The 16,521-nt window shown below is 45.2% G+C and overlaps 4 protein-coding genes across 4 annotated transcripts; 1 reads left to right on the forward strand and 3 right to left on the reverse strand.

Moving 5' to 3' along the window:
- Positions 1–2,851: 2,851 nt before the first annotated feature.
- LACBIDRAFT_334581 (uncharacterized protein) lies at positions 2,852–3,729 on the forward strand (the record flags this gene model as incomplete). Its single annotated transcript, XM_001889328.1, has 4 exons — positions 2,852–3,114; positions 3,296–3,391; positions 3,534–3,571; positions 3,614–3,729. The coding sequence occupies 4 exons, from the start codon at positions 2,852–2,854 to the stop codon at positions 3,727–3,729; spliced, it is 513 nt and encodes a 170-aa protein (XP_001889363.1).
- Positions 3,730–5,405: 1,676 nt separating this feature from the next.
- LACBIDRAFT_334582 (uncharacterized protein) lies at positions 5,406–6,040 on the reverse strand (the record flags this gene model as incomplete). Its single annotated transcript, XM_001889366.1, has 2 exons — positions 5,406–5,624; positions 5,711–6,040. The coding sequence occupies 2 exons, from the start codon at positions 6,038–6,040 to the stop codon at positions 5,406–5,408; spliced, it is 549 nt and encodes a 182-aa protein (XP_001889401.1).
- Positions 6,041–12,480: 6,440 nt separating this feature from the next.
- Positions 12,481–12,663, reverse strand: LACBIDRAFT_315013 (uncharacterized protein; the record flags this gene model as incomplete). Its single annotated transcript, XM_001889367.1, has 1 exon — positions 12,481–12,663. The coding sequence occupies one exon, from the start codon at positions 12,661–12,663 to the stop codon at positions 12,481–12,483; it is 183 nt and encodes a 60-aa protein (XP_001889402.1).
- An 819-nt stretch (positions 12,664–13,482) lies between these two features.
- On the reverse strand, positions 13,483–15,616 carry LACBIDRAFT_334583 (uncharacterized protein; the record flags this gene model as incomplete). The annotated part of the gene is made up of 7 exons (XM_001889368.1): positions 13,483–13,839; positions 13,892–14,128; positions 14,180–14,268; positions 14,319–14,526; positions 14,575–14,644; positions 14,941–15,221; positions 15,554–15,616. 7 exons carry the CDS (start codon positions 15,614–15,616, stop codon positions 13,483–13,485), a joined length of 1,305 nt encoding a protein of 434 aa, XP_001889403.1.
- Positions 15,617–16,521: the final 905 nt, after the last annotated feature.

Raw genomic sequence — 16,521 nt, forward strand, 5'->3', positions numbered from 1 at the left:
GNTTTGATATCCATCCAATTGCCATCTCGTCTGTTACTGCTAACCGGGCTTGATGAATTAACCAGGGTCGGCCCTCGGGTGCCACAGCTTGAGCTTCATGACGTCACAGCCAGGCTTTGATACTGTGGAAAGCCTGTTCAATTGGGTTGTAGTCAGGGGAGTATGGTGGTAGATAGATGAGTTTTGCGCCTGTAACTTTAAATCAGGCATAGAAGGCAAATAAACGAATTGAGCAACAAACCACATTCAACTTCAATAAGGTGCCGTATATCCTCGTCATGGTGAATCGCACAGTTGTCCATGATAACCACACTGTGGGGACCAGGGTATGGATTCAACTTTGGAGCCTACAACATAGATCAGTTACAAAGCTGGTGACATTTTAACGAAGAGATATATCTTACAACTTGTTCATTTAGAAAGGTAAGGAAGCGCTCTTTATTCACCGAACCCTCGAAGACTCGGATATCAAGCGCAATGATACCCTCACATGTAAGAGCTGGCAAGACCGAATACCGCTGACCGCGGACAAAAGCAGCACGGCAAACACATGCTCTACCCATCGCAGCCCAACCCTGGCTACGCTGGTTGGTCCGATCATCCACACTTGCTTCGTCCAACCAAACACAATAATCAGCTGGAATATCCGCATATGCGGCCTGCCAAGTTGCGCGTAACAATTCATTCCTTTCTAATGCTTCATTTGCTACATGCTTGCGCATCATTGAAAGTCGGTGGAGTGTGCGGGAGAGAGTTGAAATAGAAGCAAAAACATCTCGCCTATCCAGAAGTTCATCTTGAATTTCATCTAGGTAAATCTTTGGCCGCGCGTCAATCAAAGACTCTATAAAGTTCATATCTCCCATGTTTAAAGAACGGCTGGCGCCATGCGGCCCGCGTGTCGACGGTTCTCTGAGAGTGTGGTAGTCATGGTGGTAAGAGAGGATGTTGTAGATTGTCCGGACACTACATCCAACAAGGCCTGAGATTTCCTGCGCCGAGAGATGTTGCTCATCGTGCCAAACGATGATCCGCGCACGCATCTCGTTCAATACTTGAGGCACCATGAGAGTTGGCCGTGAGGGGTTCAAAATCCCCAATGTGCTCAAATCTGGGATTGAATGTGTGATGATCTACAGGGTCTGTAACGGACACACAAAGCCAAACATGGTTTTCACGATCTCTGAGTGCAAACGGCAGTGCAAAACACTGTAATCAACGCAGATTGATGAGACGATTCCAACAATACCAATTTCATCAAATTTTATCGAGCTGTTCCCTCATAAACTTCCAAATAAGGTTTTTAGGCCCTCAAAATTTGGCAGGACCATGAGAATTGGCCTAAAAATCACGAAAAATAGTGCAATCGACTGCTTTTGATGAGAGGCAAATGATCCTGTAATATTGGAAGGTTCTGTCGAGCCGTTTTGGCTAAATAAATTCGAAAAGAATGACCTAAAATAGAAATTGATCGGTAATCAGGGCCCGCTCGGTGCCTTCCGGAGACCCTTAAGTCTCAGTTGAAGAGTGTTTACCGGAATTACAGTGGCCAAGGGCGCCGCTGCTGACACACAAATCATTTTCAGAAATTCAACTCCATTGTGAGCCACTTTGAGGTAAATTTGGTCACCTAGGACCCTGAATTGGGGCTACATATTTCGAAAATTTTGACCAAAAATTTGGCGGAACACATCCGCTCGTGGGAAAAACTTCAAAGGTGTGTTTTTCGACGTATTTCGACGAGCTGATCAAGATTCTGAAAAAATATTGCCGAAATATTGGCTGGGGGCCGAGATATCAAATTTGTTGTCTTTGCTTGTCCGCGACTGTACTCAAAGAGAAGATCCATTTTTGAACTTTATCTTTCACTTTTCCCACTGCAAGTGAACGCAGTCAGGTACCGAGAACTGGTTCACCAGGAACAAAGTCACGCATGTTTTCAATCAAGCTAAGAATCGTGGATATTCATCGCTTATCTCCTTTGAAGAAGTGCCTGGAGATCCCATCCCCCTCGTCACCCAACCCACCCAAAAACGGCGCATCTTCTCAAGTTCCTCAACCTACACTGCTTTCTAAATTACACCCCACTTCTCATGCAACAGCCCATGTTTTCCCCAACCTTATTTACATTGGCGTACTGACATTGACATGCGACGTCGTGTCGTGTCAAGTGTACCCATAGCTATCACCACCACCCATGATCCATCCGTCAGCCTCCTCGGGTTCCCTAGGCCTTTACATTCCTCCTCTAGGCTCTTGTGACTACTCTCCGCCGACTTTCACCACCCCCTGATCGCTCTCTATATACGTCACCATGATCTAATCTAAGCAGTGACTCACAGGGGCAGGCAACCGCGTCATCTGTGCAGTGCAGGCCAAGCAGCCTCAAGAAAATCGGCAAGTAAACAACCTGGCACTTTTGGGAAATTGCAAACCTTATCCGGAGCATTCAAAGTCGATAAGAGTCGGTACCCCCCATTTAAAAAAAAAATTAAACCTCACTTCATCTCGAGCATCGAGCTAGCCATTAAAAAAAAAAGCCTGTGTTATCTATCCACCAACCATGCAGTGCTCTGCCAACACGTGCAAAGCACTTGCCCCGCCACACTTATCTTGCCAAGCAGCTTGCACAGAGTTCAAGAAAATCGGCAAGTAAATAACCTGAACCCAAGGCCAAGCGCTCATCTGGCCAAGTTCGGAAATGGCAATCTTATCTGGAGCAAAGTCGACGTCTCCTTATATCCTCATAACTCTTTTTTTTCAATTCAATTGAACCTCATTTCATCTCAAGCATAGCCTGCCCAAAGAAACAAAAAAAGATAGTGGTGGCCGTGTTATCTATCCACCAACCATGCAGCGCACGTGTCTACAAAACCTGACCACACTACACCAGCGTCTGCCCACACGTGCAGAAAGCATGGCACTGGTGTCTGGTGTTTATCTACCCAAGGCTAGCCAAGGCCCAAGGACGAAGCAAGGCACCCCGCCCAAGCTCAAGGCACGTCGACACGTCAACCGGCGTGACAGTCAACACTCAAGCTTGTCATTCAATATTCAACTGCCATTGCCGGCTCACCTGTTCTCAGTCTCCAAGCAGGCTGTTCGACTCGAATCGTAAGGCTCAGGTACACTCCCGTCGGGACATGGTCATGTGAAGGTTCAAGGTGACAGCCGTTCAACTGTCAGTTGTTCGATGATATGATTATATTGGCGTCTGACAGGGTGGTGACCGTTGCGTTTTGGACGCTATAGAGTCTCGTGGTTTTATGGCTCGGAATGCGCTGACTTGAATTAGTATTGTGAAAGACTTCACGAAACAGTACAACTATGCAAGTCAACAATACCACAAGTCAAAACTCATATCTGAATCCTACATCTGCAGGTCCTCGCTGTGCGTGCTGCTCAAAGATCCTCCCGGGATGACCAGCACGCACATCCTTATGACGACATGCGAACCACTGGCACTGGCGTCGGATTTTTTTTTTCGTGTTGAAAATAATTTCAATCCTACACGGTGTCCGGCAACTACGTAGGTATATTTTTATCTCCGTTGTCGGACAGAGCCCAGTGGGTAAGTTCTTTTGTCTCTTCACGGTCTAACCTTTTTATTCAGATGCCCATTGTAAATCAAGTGAATTGGCTCTCTGGCAGGCTCTGCCTTTAAAACAAAGTTTTATCGCTACTGCAACACTCTCACCACAGCCCAACTACATCATCCCACTCCAATGATCCCACTCACCCCGGCCACTGGCAAGTTCCAACACAAAATCCACAACCTGAGGCTGTTCAATCACACTGTTATGTACTATCTAATAATAACAACTGACTGCGAGTTGATAGGAATGACGTCGTTGCAGTGGGAAACACACCAATGTTCTATAGTTCATAGCCATTGCAGCAGGACCCTTAGTTTTTACTCATACTTCAACACATCAACGCACAACGGGCTACAAAAACAAACCTAGATGGCCCATGGGTTAAGACTCTAGGGACCCGTCGGCCCCTTTGACCAGAGGGGTAGGGGTGGTTTTTACTTTCCTAGACAACTGATTTCGCTGATTGTGGAATTTTTATGCATGCACGTGTGAGACACGTCCATAATTACAAGCCTTGAGTATCTCTTATCCTCAGTGGTCATCCCCAATTGCAGAACCAATTACAAGTCCCCATCTATAAATAAAATACCGAACCTGACCTGGGTCGATCGTTTGTATGACGTTGCTACCATCGTGAATTTGCTTCTGTTTCAAGATATTTCAAGGGGTTGTTCTCAATTTTACTTTTCTACAATGAGAAGAGACTCTGGGTGTCTGTAGATTCAAATTCATATGATAGTAGCTTGCAATTACAGTCCCATTTTTCAGGAAACAGGAAGTGAAACTGTATTGGCCTTTGAAGCGGGCTCCAGTACTTCGCACCAAGTCACATCCCAGCCTGTTACGACAAGCTACCCATCACTTCACAAAAAAAATGTTTCTCATTTGGTTCCCATCTATACAAATACATTGCTCTCTGTAACTGGTTCGTACATAAGTCTGGCCCATTTGACCACCGACTCTCAAACCAGGCCAGGGTGGCAGGAAAGCACCATTCGTTTTTCCATTCGCCAGCAGCCATTTCCACAGCCAGTGCAACACATTCATCATCACAAAAAATTCTTCATCAGATGTGCAAATGACTTGAGCAACACAGTAAGAGTTATGTACAATCCTCATGGCGACAAACATCCATAATTAGCCAAGGAGGAGATATTTGCAATTACCTAAGAGCGAAACCAAGAGATGCCAGAACATACAGCGCCAAAGACGAAAAAACCAGTCGGATTAGGAAAACAGAGTCCCAGGTAGTGTTTGAAAGTCCGGTTCGGTCCGGTTTTTTGATGCCCAGGGGCGTTAACCGTAACCGTAACCGGTCTGCCTTTTCCCCAGAAGTCAAAAGACCAGACAGGACCGCAAAAATACCGCAGACCGCGGTTTTTTGTGGTCTATAGACCGGTTTCGGTCTGCATCGGTTTTAACCGGTTTATGACCGGTCTTTAGGCCAATATTTTAAAATTATGAATCGGTAAATTTATTGACATCTCTAATAGCTTCAAAACGAGCCCAAGAACGTTAAATTCCATTGGGAATTGGTGCTTCTATAAAATAAGTCTGGTACATTTATTATTCCCAAAAGTAATTTACATTTTAATTCATATCTCTCTTGTTTCTTTACCAAATCGTACGTTCTTGGGTGCGTTTTAAAGGGTATTTAAGGGGCTACAAAAGACCGGTTCACGTTAACCGGTTTTTTTGCGGTCTTTACATTTCAAAAATAAAAGACCGTAACCGCAGGTCTGGTCTTTTGCGGTCTTGGTCCGGTCTGGTTACGGTCTTTTTCCAGTCACGAGACCGGACTTCCAAACACTAGTCCCAGGCAACACAAAAAGTCTGACCAACAGGGCATTGATAGTGAGAATGAACCAGCTGCTTGCACTTCTTCTGACAAGTCTTGGCAGGCCCATCAGGGGCTTTCTTCTGGACAGCTAGGGACTTCTGAACAACTGGGGAAGTCGAAACTTCTCTCTGCGGGGACGGGATGACAAGCGCCGTAATGACAGCTGGATTCTGAACTCTTATGGCCCTCTACATTTCAGAAAAACAGGGTTGAAAAACAACAGGGGAATATCGGAGCAGAGGAACGTGCATACCAATCTTCACTTTGTCCTCACAGGCTCCTTGACGGTCACAGTAAGTGGCGGTGATACACAAGGACCACGTTTTCTCATGCACCTCCCTGCTGGTGACGAAAGCTCCAGATCGGACAAGTCACTCAGATCGTTGTCCCTGTTGTCATACTCATAGTCCGAATCGACATCCTCAAGGGCCTTGAAGCTCTTCTTCTTTGTTTGCTTAGTTGCCCTGGGCTGAGGTTTCAAGCTGGGTGATGGTGGTTTGATTATTCTTCCTGTTGTTTGTGACTTGGAGCCGGTAAAGAGCTGGGCTGGATCTGGTGAGAAGGGCTGTGCCATGTCGGGAACAGGTTCGATCATTTGCTTCATTGCATTACTGGCCTATGATGAAAAGAGATGTCTCAGACAATAAAAAAGATAAAATCAGAGGAGGGTATTCATGAAACATTACAAAAGTTTGCAATGACTCATCAATTGGGCTCGAGCCACATCTGGAAATCTAGCAAAGTTTTCACGTCTGGCCTGGCACTCTTGGCCTTCTCTTTGAGCATTTTTATGGGTACAATCTGGAATTGATATCCATTCGTGGGGAGATAGATGTCCACAAAACATTTGAGATGTCTTCTTCCTACTGAAAGTATCCAGACCAAGAAAAACCCTCAACATTGCCATGCCTCTTTGTTCACGTTTCCCATGAATTGTGGTGTCTGTCTGTCAATCCACCCTCCAAGTAGCCATTGAAAACTTCCTCATACAAAGAGAGGAGGAACATCGAAGACTGGCTGTCTCAGACACATTCTACTGTGATGCAAGACCATGGTGGGGCACATATGACAGTGACCCTAGTCCGGTCTCATGACTGGAAAAAGACCGTAACCAGACTGGACCAAGACTGCAAAAAACTGGACCTGTGGTTCGGTTTTTTAATTTTTGAGAACTAATGACCGCAAAAAGACCGGTCTAAATGAACCGGTAGTAACCGGTTAGGACCGGTTTTTTGTAGCCCACTAAATACCCTTCAAAACGCACCCAAGCACGTATTAATTGGTTGAAAATTGACAAAGATATAAATAAAAATGTAAAATTTTGTTAAAAATAGTAGATGTACAAGACTCTTTTTATAAAAACACCAATTCTCAACGGAATTTAAAGTTCTTGGGCTCTTTTTAAAGCTACGAAACACATTAACAAATTTACTGATTCATATTTTAAAAATATTGGCCAGAAAACCGGTCTTAAACCGGTTAAAACTGAAGAAGACCAAGACCGGTCTATAGACTGCAAAAAGACTGCAGACTGCGGTTTTTTGCGGTCCGGTTTGGTCTTTTGACGTCTGGGAAAAATGCAAACCGGTTACGGTTACGGTTAAAGCCCAGGGGCATCAAAAAACTGGACCAGACCAGACTTTTAAACACTAGCCCTTACCAAATGGACCAACTGAACTTGACAATGCTTCATACCATATGGGGCCAGCAGACTTGGCCAACATCTCAACAAATCATCCATAGTGATGGCTGGGCCGAACAGGTGGGTGCCTGCCAATAATGGGCGCTCCTATTGAAAATGATTCACAGTTGCGTGCCAATAATGGGGGCTCCTATTGAAAATAACCCACACTTTGCACCAATGCCATTATTATTTTGCACTCTACAGGCACAATTATTTTGAGCTCTGCAAGGGGCACAATTATTTGCACTTTATGGGGGTGCAATTATTTGTGCTCTAGAGGTGCAATTATTTCAAGCTCCACAAGAGGCGCAATTCTTTTGTGCTCCATGGGGTGCAATTATTCTGAGCGCTAAAGGTGGCGCAATTATCTCAAGCTCCATGAGGGGCGAAATTATTTGCATTCCATGGGGGGCACAATTATTTTGAGCTCCATAAGGGATGCAATTCTTTTGCACTCCACAGGGGGTGCAATTCTTTTGTGCTCCACAGGGCGCACAATTCTTTCAAGTGCTACTGTATGTACCTTGTGCTGTTGATAGGGTCACAAATAGTCTGTATCCAGCATTGCTTCAATGTCAGAGTGTGCTGTGCCCAATGTGAATGTGCACCAAAGGTCAGAGTGCGCCCAATGTGAATGGGCACCAAATGTCAGAGTGCGCCCAATGTAAATGTGAACCAAATGCCAGAGTGTGCCCATCAGAGTGCACCCAATGTGAATGTGCACGAAATATCAGTGCACCCAATGTGAATGTATGAAATGTTGGAATGTGAATGGGCACAAAATGTCAGTGTGCCCAATGTGAATGCATGAAAAGTGCGCCCAATGTAAATGTGAACCAACTGTCAGAGTACGCCCATCAGAGTGCACCCAACATGAATGTGCATGAAATATCAGAGTGCGCCCAATGTGAATGCATGAAATGTTGGAATGTGAATGGGCACCAAACATCAGAGTGTGCCCATCAGAGTGTACCCAATGTGAATGCATGAAAAGTGCACCCAATGTGAATGGGCACCAATTGTCAGAGTGTGCCCAATGTGAATGGGCACCAGATGTCAGAGTGCACTCAACGTGAATGCACACAAAATGTCAGTGCACCCAATGTGAATGTTCACCAAATGTGAGTGGGTGCCAAATCACTTATACCTGCACTAAGTATGCATCTGTGTCTGTTATTTTCCAGTTGTATTTCCACCCATTATCTTTTTGCATGAAATGTCAAGTGCGTCCAATGTGAATGTGCATGTGAGTGGGCACCAAGTCACTATGTTCCTATGGCATTTATTTTGCACAAAAAATATGTGCCCCCCCAATTGTAGTAAATGCCTGGCCCACTTTGGCAGGGATTTATGGCACTGATGCACTGCACCCATTGGTCTCATTGGTGAGTCCTAACCTGTGCAATTATTTTGTGCTCTACAGGTGCAATTATTTTGAGCTCCACAAGGGGCGCAAATATTTCAAGCTCCACAAGGGGTGCAATTCTTTTGTGCTCCAGGGAAGCACAATTATTTCGAGCTCTATGGGGGAGCAATTATTTTGCACTCTATGGGGGCGCAATTATTTTGTGCTCTAGAGGTGCAATTATTTCAAGCTCCATGAGAGGCATAATTCTTTTGTGCTCCATGAGGGCGCAATTATTCTGAGCTCTACAGGGGGTGCAATTATCTTGAGCTCCACGAGGGGCGAAATTATTTGCATTCTATGGGGGGTGCAATTATTTCGAGCTCCATGAGGGATGTACACTCCACAGGGGGCACAATTCTTTCAAGTGCCACTGTATGTACCTTGTGCTGTTGACAGGGTCACAAATAGCCTGTGTCCAGCATTGGGTAGTGAATACAAATGTGAGTGGGCACCAAGACACTGCCAGTGTCAGATTGTCATCCTCATTGGTGCTTCAGGTGGGCACCATAACTGTCAATACCGAGTGTGTATCTGTGCTCATTATTTTTCAATGTGTATCTGTGCCCATTATTTTGTGCACCAATTTTGCCATGTGGATTTCCACCAAACATGAGTGGGTGCCAAGTGTGTATTTGTGCCTATTATTTTTCTTCATGAAATGTCAGAGTGCACCCAATGTGAATACACATGAAATATCAGAGTGTGCCCAATGTGAATGCACACGAAATGTCAGAGTGTGCCCAATGTGAATGTGCACCAAATGAAATATGAGCCCAATGTGAAGGTGTGCCAAATGCAAGTGGGTGCCAAGTCAGTATATACCTGCAACAAGTGTGCATCTGCACTTGTTGTTTTTCAGTATGTATTTGGAGTGCGCCCAATGGGAATGTGCACCAAATGTCAGAGTGCGCCCATCAGAGTGCACTCAATGTGTTCTATTCTGACTTTCTAAGGTGTCCAGACATGGGTAGGTGATGATACCTCTCATGCTCTCTCCTATTTCGCATTTTTCACTGCCATCCCATTCTCCTCCCATTTCCAAAACATTTTATGGTCCTATCCTGACTTTCTAAGGTGTCCAGACATGGGTAGGTGATGATACTCCCCATGCTCTCTCATATTTCGCATTTTTTACTGCCTTCCCATTCTCCCCCACCCTCCAGGTCACTCCCAAATCACATTGGTGCCTCCCAAATGCCCCATATTGCACTCTCTTGGATGGTACAGGATATAGGCTGGGCTCTGGGCTCCAGAAGTACACTCCCTGGATTAATCTACAGGAATTGAAGATGGAATTCCTGGAATGGTGGATGGATTTCATGAATTTTCAGGATGGATTCCATAGATTTGCAAGATGGCTCTCAGCCAGTAACCTACAGCTACTTTTATCCAATATATAGTTATCTTTCTCTGTAACTTTTGGCTGAACCTTAAGAAACAAAGAAGAGCACTGCAAAGCTCTGGACAATAATCAACACAACATGCTTGACAGAAAAATCACACTTGTGAGAGTGTGACAGCCTAGGCAAAACAGCTGAGTATTGAATTTGGTTGGCCACAGACAACCATTGCTCTTAAAAATGGTATCAGTAGATGCTGAATTACATCTAAATTATGATGACTTGGTGCCCACTCACATGCACATTCACATTGGGCGCACTTGACATTTCATGCAAAAGAATAATGGGTGGAAATACACACTGAAAAATAATAGGTGCAGATGCATACTTAGTGCACACATTTGATGTGCATTCACATTGGGCGCACTCTGACATTGAAACAATGCTGGACACAGACTATTTGTGACCCTATCAAAGCACAAGGTACATACAGTGGCACTTGAAAGAATTGTGCCCTCTGTGGAGTGCAAAAGAATTGTGCCTCCTGTGGAGTGCAAAAGAATTGCATCCCTTATGGAGCTCAAAATAATTGTCCCCCCCATGGAATACAGATAATTTCGCCCCTTGTGGAGCTCGAGATAATTGCACCCCCTGTAGAGCTCAGAATAATTGCGCCCCCATAGAGCGGAAGTAATTGCGCCCTGGAGCACAAATAATTGCACCCTGGAACGCAAAAGAATTGCACCCACCATGGAGCACAAAAGAATTGTGTCTCTCATGGAGCTTGAAATAATTGCACCTCTAGAGTGCGAGATAATTGCGCCCCCATAGAGCGCAAGTAATTGCGCCCTGGAGCACAAATAATTGCACCTCTAGAGCACAAAATAATTGTGCCCCCCATGGAGCGTAAAAGAATTGTGCCTCTTATGGAGCGCAAAATAATTGCACAGGTTGGAACTTGCCAATGAGACCAATGGGCGCAGTGCATGGGTGCCATAAACCTCTGCCAAAGTGGGCTGACCCATTGTATGAGGGGCTTTTTTTCATGCCGCCCATCTATGGCGAAAAATTCACCTGTTGTTGCCTGCAGGCACAACAACAAGGCTGCTGTCAACACATACAACAGGTTAATAATATATCTATTTAACTTTCTCCTGCATGGTCCCCCACAGTAGTACTAATGAGGCAGCACTCTGGTTAACTGCCTGAAAGAACGATGGGCGCAACAATGGAATCTGTGCAATTGGGTGCAACCCATGGGCACCAGAGGCAAAGTGGGCCGATCTGTCCTCTATGGGGCTCTGTTCATGTGGCCCACCCATGTTGCATGGCCTATTTTAGAGTCTCGGCCCAGTCATTCCCAAGGCCGAATTCTTGACAGCTTGGCCAAGTCCGCTGGCCCGCTGTTGATGGGCGCCTGTCACACACTGCTGGCCCATCAGTGATGGACCCATTTGACTGCCCTAACTGGGTGGGGCCTACATACGTGACAGCGTATGTGGACATGGGAGTGGGAGCAGGAGGGAGGGGGGAAGATTGGGAAGAGGAAGAAGAGATGGTGTGGGGAAGAGGAGGAAATTATGACAGAGGAAGAGGTTGAGCTGACAAGGGTGAGCCTAGGATGGGTGGTGCTGGATAACTTTGGCAGGTGCTTCTTCTCCCTGTGTGCTTGGTTGTGCAGAATGAAGCAAAGGGGTGAGTTTGAATGGCTTGAAGTAGGTGGAGAGCCGTCACTGATGGCCTTGTCAAATATTGAACTGTGGAAGGCAAGAGCGGACTCGTCGTCTGATGTCCAGGGCGAAGACACAGTTCTTGATGCCCCCAAAGGAATGTGATTTCTTCTTGAAATCAGCTGATTTATCCATACCTGTGATCTGGTGTAAAGTGAGTATAGAGGCAGGCTGCGAAATCAGGAGCACAACTCTCCAGATGGAAAAGAATGCGAAAGTGGGACGCAAAGGTAGGTGTGTTTCGCAACGACAAGCAGCTTGATCCTTCCTTACAAGCACATAAGCCAAGACATCCATACCCCATAAACACTCCACGCATTATCCCTCTCCTCCGCCGTCCAAGGTGATAGTGCTGTATGGCATATCACCAGCTTCCTCCTCTTCAAAGAACTGGGAGGGTGTTGTATGGGTGCCAGGGGTCATTCAGGGTGTATCTGTTTCGCCTAGTGTTTGGAAGTCCGGTCTCATGACTGGAAAAAGACCATAACCAGACCGGACCTAGACCGCAAAAGACCGGACCTGTGGTTACGGTCTTTTATTTTTGAGATGTAAAGACCGCAAAAAAACCGGTTAACGTGAACCGGTCTTAACCGGTTTGGACCGGTCTTTTGTAGCCCCTTAAATACCCTTTAAAACGCACCCAAGAACGTATTATTTGGTAAAAAAACGAGAGAGATATGAATTAAAATGTAAATTACTTTTGGGAATAATAGATGTACCAGACTTATTTTATAAAAGTACCAATTCCTAACGGAATTTGACGTTCTTGGGCTCGTTTTGAAGCTAATAGAGATGTTAATAAATTTACCGATTCATAATTTTAAAATATTAGCCTAAAGACCGGTCATAAACTGGTTAAAACCGATGCAGACCGAAACCAGTCTATAGACCGCAAAAAGACCGCAGACTGCGGTTTTTTGCGGTCCGGTCTGGTCTTTTGACTTCTGGGGAAAAGGCAGACCAGTTACGGTTACGGTTAATGCCCCTGGGCATCAAAAAACCGGACCGAACCGGACTTTCAAACACTAGTTTCGCCACTGCAGAGAAGGTTTTGGGTGAGAGCATTGGAAAAAGCTGGGTTGCAGTCATCTGTCATTGACATAATGAAGTCAAGGGGATTCAGTTGCAAGTCTTGTCTTTATGCTTGCTGTTGTGGTAGCATCATCCCAAAGAGAGAGAGATGGTTCAAGAGATAGAGGCACTGCAGTAAAAAACGGTGTTGTACTTTGATAAGGTAAATACCTATGTTGCTCATCCTGCAAGAACCAACCGACCTGTTAGCTACTGCCGTTATAGCTTATAGGAATGAAGGTAGACTTACTGGGAAAGATCAACAATTGAGCCAAGAAACCTCGACCTCACGTCAATGGATGTTGAAAAGCAACGACACTTATATATACCCGTGACATCATCATCATCTTTGCCAACAAACCTCAAAGACCTCGACGAGGCTCAGCCTCCCAGCAGAGCTCGTTGTCAAAACCTCAGCCCAATCAGGAGTGCAGATGCAGTGAAATCAAGTGAAAGAGTGGCTCAAGCTTTTGCAAGGCGTATGAGGTGAGCTGCTACATGAAAGGCAGTTGAAAGGTAGGGTAGCAGAAAGTGTACACCTTTCCATGGGCTGTGGCTGTTAGTGTTGCCGCGGCTCGGCTAGCCGCAAGCCGGCTCGCTGAACCGGCGGCTTTTGCCGGTTCCGGTTTGTGGATCACTCGAAAGCTGATCAAGTCCGGTTCGGCTCGGCTTAGTTGGTGGCTTTGAACCGGTTATAGCCGGTAAATGATTGCCGCAATTGATGACTCACGCGTTAAGTAGAATGAGGTTAAATTTGTAATAGAATTTGAGACAAATGCATTTTGTGATAAGTAAAATATATTGAACAAGCTATCAATCCTCGTCATCCTGTCCAATAACGTGAATTACCTCATCAATATCTATACCATCCTCCGTAATTTCTGAAGTTAGCTTCCCTAACAAATCCACTGAATCTTCGTTGTCATCTGCGTAGTACTCGAGTTCGTCTTCTGTGACAGCCCATCCCTCCGTAAAGTTTAGCCGTTGCTGCTTGAGCGAAAACTTTAACATTTGAAGCGCCTCCATTAGAACAGGGTGGATTCGATTTCGCCGCTTTGTATCAGTTTCGGCACTGGATGAAAAAACGCGCTCGGAAGGAACCGAGGATGCTTGAATGGGCAAATAATCTAATGCCATTGCGTACAATGTTGGATGAGTTTTATCACTTATCTACAAAAAAATCAGTGGGGCAAATTAGAAAATAGTGAGAGACTATACTTACCGCCCAAAACCCTACAATATCTGTGCCACGCGGTGAGAGCGGCCCATTTTCGTACAACTCAAATTGTTCTTCAACACCTTGGACCTGCTGCGAAGAAGCACCTGTAACGTCCATCATATCTTCGAGCCCGTATTGTCCAGCTAAATCATGCCAGCTTCGCCTCTCTTGCTGCGAGGCTGCTGTACCAGGTGTAGGTTGTTGAACTTGTCCATGAAGACGGTCATGGTATTTTCGCATCTGGAACAAGTATATTAGGTTACTGTCACCGTAACAAACTGAGACACTTACGGTATTTTTTATAATTACGGTGGCCCTGGCAACGTAATTAGGCTCCCAGTGTCGTCGAATCCATGACAATCGTATTGAGGGATTGAGAACTGATGATGTCAAGTTATTGAATGATCTATGAATTTGAACCTTAACTCACACATCGCAATAACGTAGGCAGGCGAATCATCCATTTTCTTGTAGTAAGTTGTCGCCCAGTCGATACCGATATCTGTCCATCGGGCCAAGCGGGGGTGTGCTGTCCCAAGTTGCTCCCATGCCGTCATGAACATTTTGAACGCAGGAATTGTGCCTGATAAAACAGGAGTGCGCTCTTTCGACATGATTTTCTGCACTTGATGAGGTACCTAAGAAAAAGATTTAGCCTCAAACAGGTATCAATATTAGAGACGTACACCCAGTACGATCTCAAAATCCTGGAGTACAGTCCATTCCATATCAGTAAGTCTAAGTTTCGCAAGCTCTCTATTGACGGGCAAAGAAAGAAAGTACTCGACGGCCTATTTTTATAAGTATACACTGATAGAATGATGAAGTTCAAACATACTGGGCGTAGTTTACGAAACCGATTGATCATGAAATAAAGAGAGTCCCACCGAACCTTCATATCACGTATAAGTTGTGCCTGCTTGACCTGTATAGTCATGGTCGGATCCCCGGTTGACTTGAACCACCCTTTCTTGTTTCCATCCTCTATTACTTCTGCCAGGTGGTCACGTCGTTGACCTGAGGCGCGTACTGCTCGTACAGTACTTCAGCACAATGCAATTGGGTCGCGAGCAACCGCTTCTTCGTAGCTCTGATTATCGGGATCGCTTGGAGGGCCTGATGCGGATGCGACAAATCCCCCTGCATCATCTACCAGGCTGATATCAGTAAATGCATCAATGACGTGATTCGAACATATGTTGGTAACGTGTGGGAAGCATCTTATATGATTCTCCTTGTGATTAAATTCAACGTCGCGAGGGCGTAGAAGTAACTCGAGTTCTCTGAGGAAAGCATCGTTGAGCGAGCAGTTATCGAGAGTCCAATGGCCTCCCTGTGCACGTAAGCATAAAGTAGAAAAGGGAAAGAAAATGAAACTTAGACGTGCTTTGACTGTAATCCCAACTCGGTCCAAGAGATGGAGGACAATTCTTGCTAGCCTCTTCCCGTTGTGGCTTCCTCGAAGACGGTGAAATGCGATGAGTGTAGAACGCAGCTGAAGACCCTTGGTAGACTTGTCTCTATGTATCCAATGTGCGGTAATGGCCAGGTATGGGTACCGAGCTTTTGTTGACCAAATATCTGCCGTGTAGGAAATTCGTCCTGGCGCATCCTAGAGTGAACAGTGAATACAAGGAAACAAAGCGGTCAATTGAAACAACATACCGCTAATTCCTGTTTTAGGACCTTGAAATACGCATGCCATGCCTTGATAATGGATTCGCGCATCTTCGTTCGGCAGGGAATGTCTTTGTCCTCGAGGTCCTCACATAAAAGCAAGAGGAGCTGTCGAAATTCTGGGCATTCAACAACATTTATAGACTGCGAAGAAGGTTAGACTAATACCAAACATTAAAAGTGCTTGACCAACCTGATCGTCTGCAACGATGAAATTCAGAAGATGCTGTATCAATGCCTCTTGGGGAAATGGTGGACGTTGTGTTCCATGGGGCTAGGGACTGTCACGGATAGCTAAAGCCCGGGTGAACCCGAAATCCACCCATATTTGGACTCAACTGATGGATTTGGGTAAGTACCCGGACTATCCGCAGGTATCCGTGGGTAAATTAGATATTTTTAGACCTTCTTGAGATATTTTGAGCATACGTGCCCGGAATAGATAAGAGTGTTATTTGTACCCCCAACTCCCTTCCACCACGACAGAATGCTATCACAACAACTTCCTGGCCCCTGCTGCTTGTGGAAGGGGTCCAAATTGTGACCTGGGCCTTGTTCCCAGCTGTCACCCAAGCTTGTCACCAGAAATCTTTGAAATCCTGTTAATGAATTCAATTTTTAGTGAAAGCAATCACAATATGCCCCAATAAAAAAACAGGAGAACATTCAAATTTACCTTGATGAACCCAGAGGTATTGAAAGAACAATTTTGGTGACACAATGTGTTACAAAAACCTATTTAAGAGGAAAAGAAATCATTGTCCATCTTTTTTCAATCATTTGTGTAACTTTATTGAAGCTGGGTAGAAGGGGAATTTAATCCAGAATCTAAGAGCCATTTCTGCTCTGAATGTTTGAAAGTTGATATTGTGCTGGGTGAAATTGATCTGATTGTGACCAGTGGAGAATGCCCACTCTGCATCCACAGAAGTAGCTGCATCAATCATTGAAAGTAA

This window comes from Laccaria bicolor, genomic scaffold (assembly GCF_000143565.1).
Source record: "Laccaria bicolor S238N-H82 LACBIscaffold_66 genomic scaffold, whole genome shotgun sequence".
NCBI classification, from domain to species: domain Eukaryota; kingdom Fungi; phylum Basidiomycota; class Agaricomycetes; order Agaricales; family Hydnangiaceae; genus Laccaria; species Laccaria bicolor.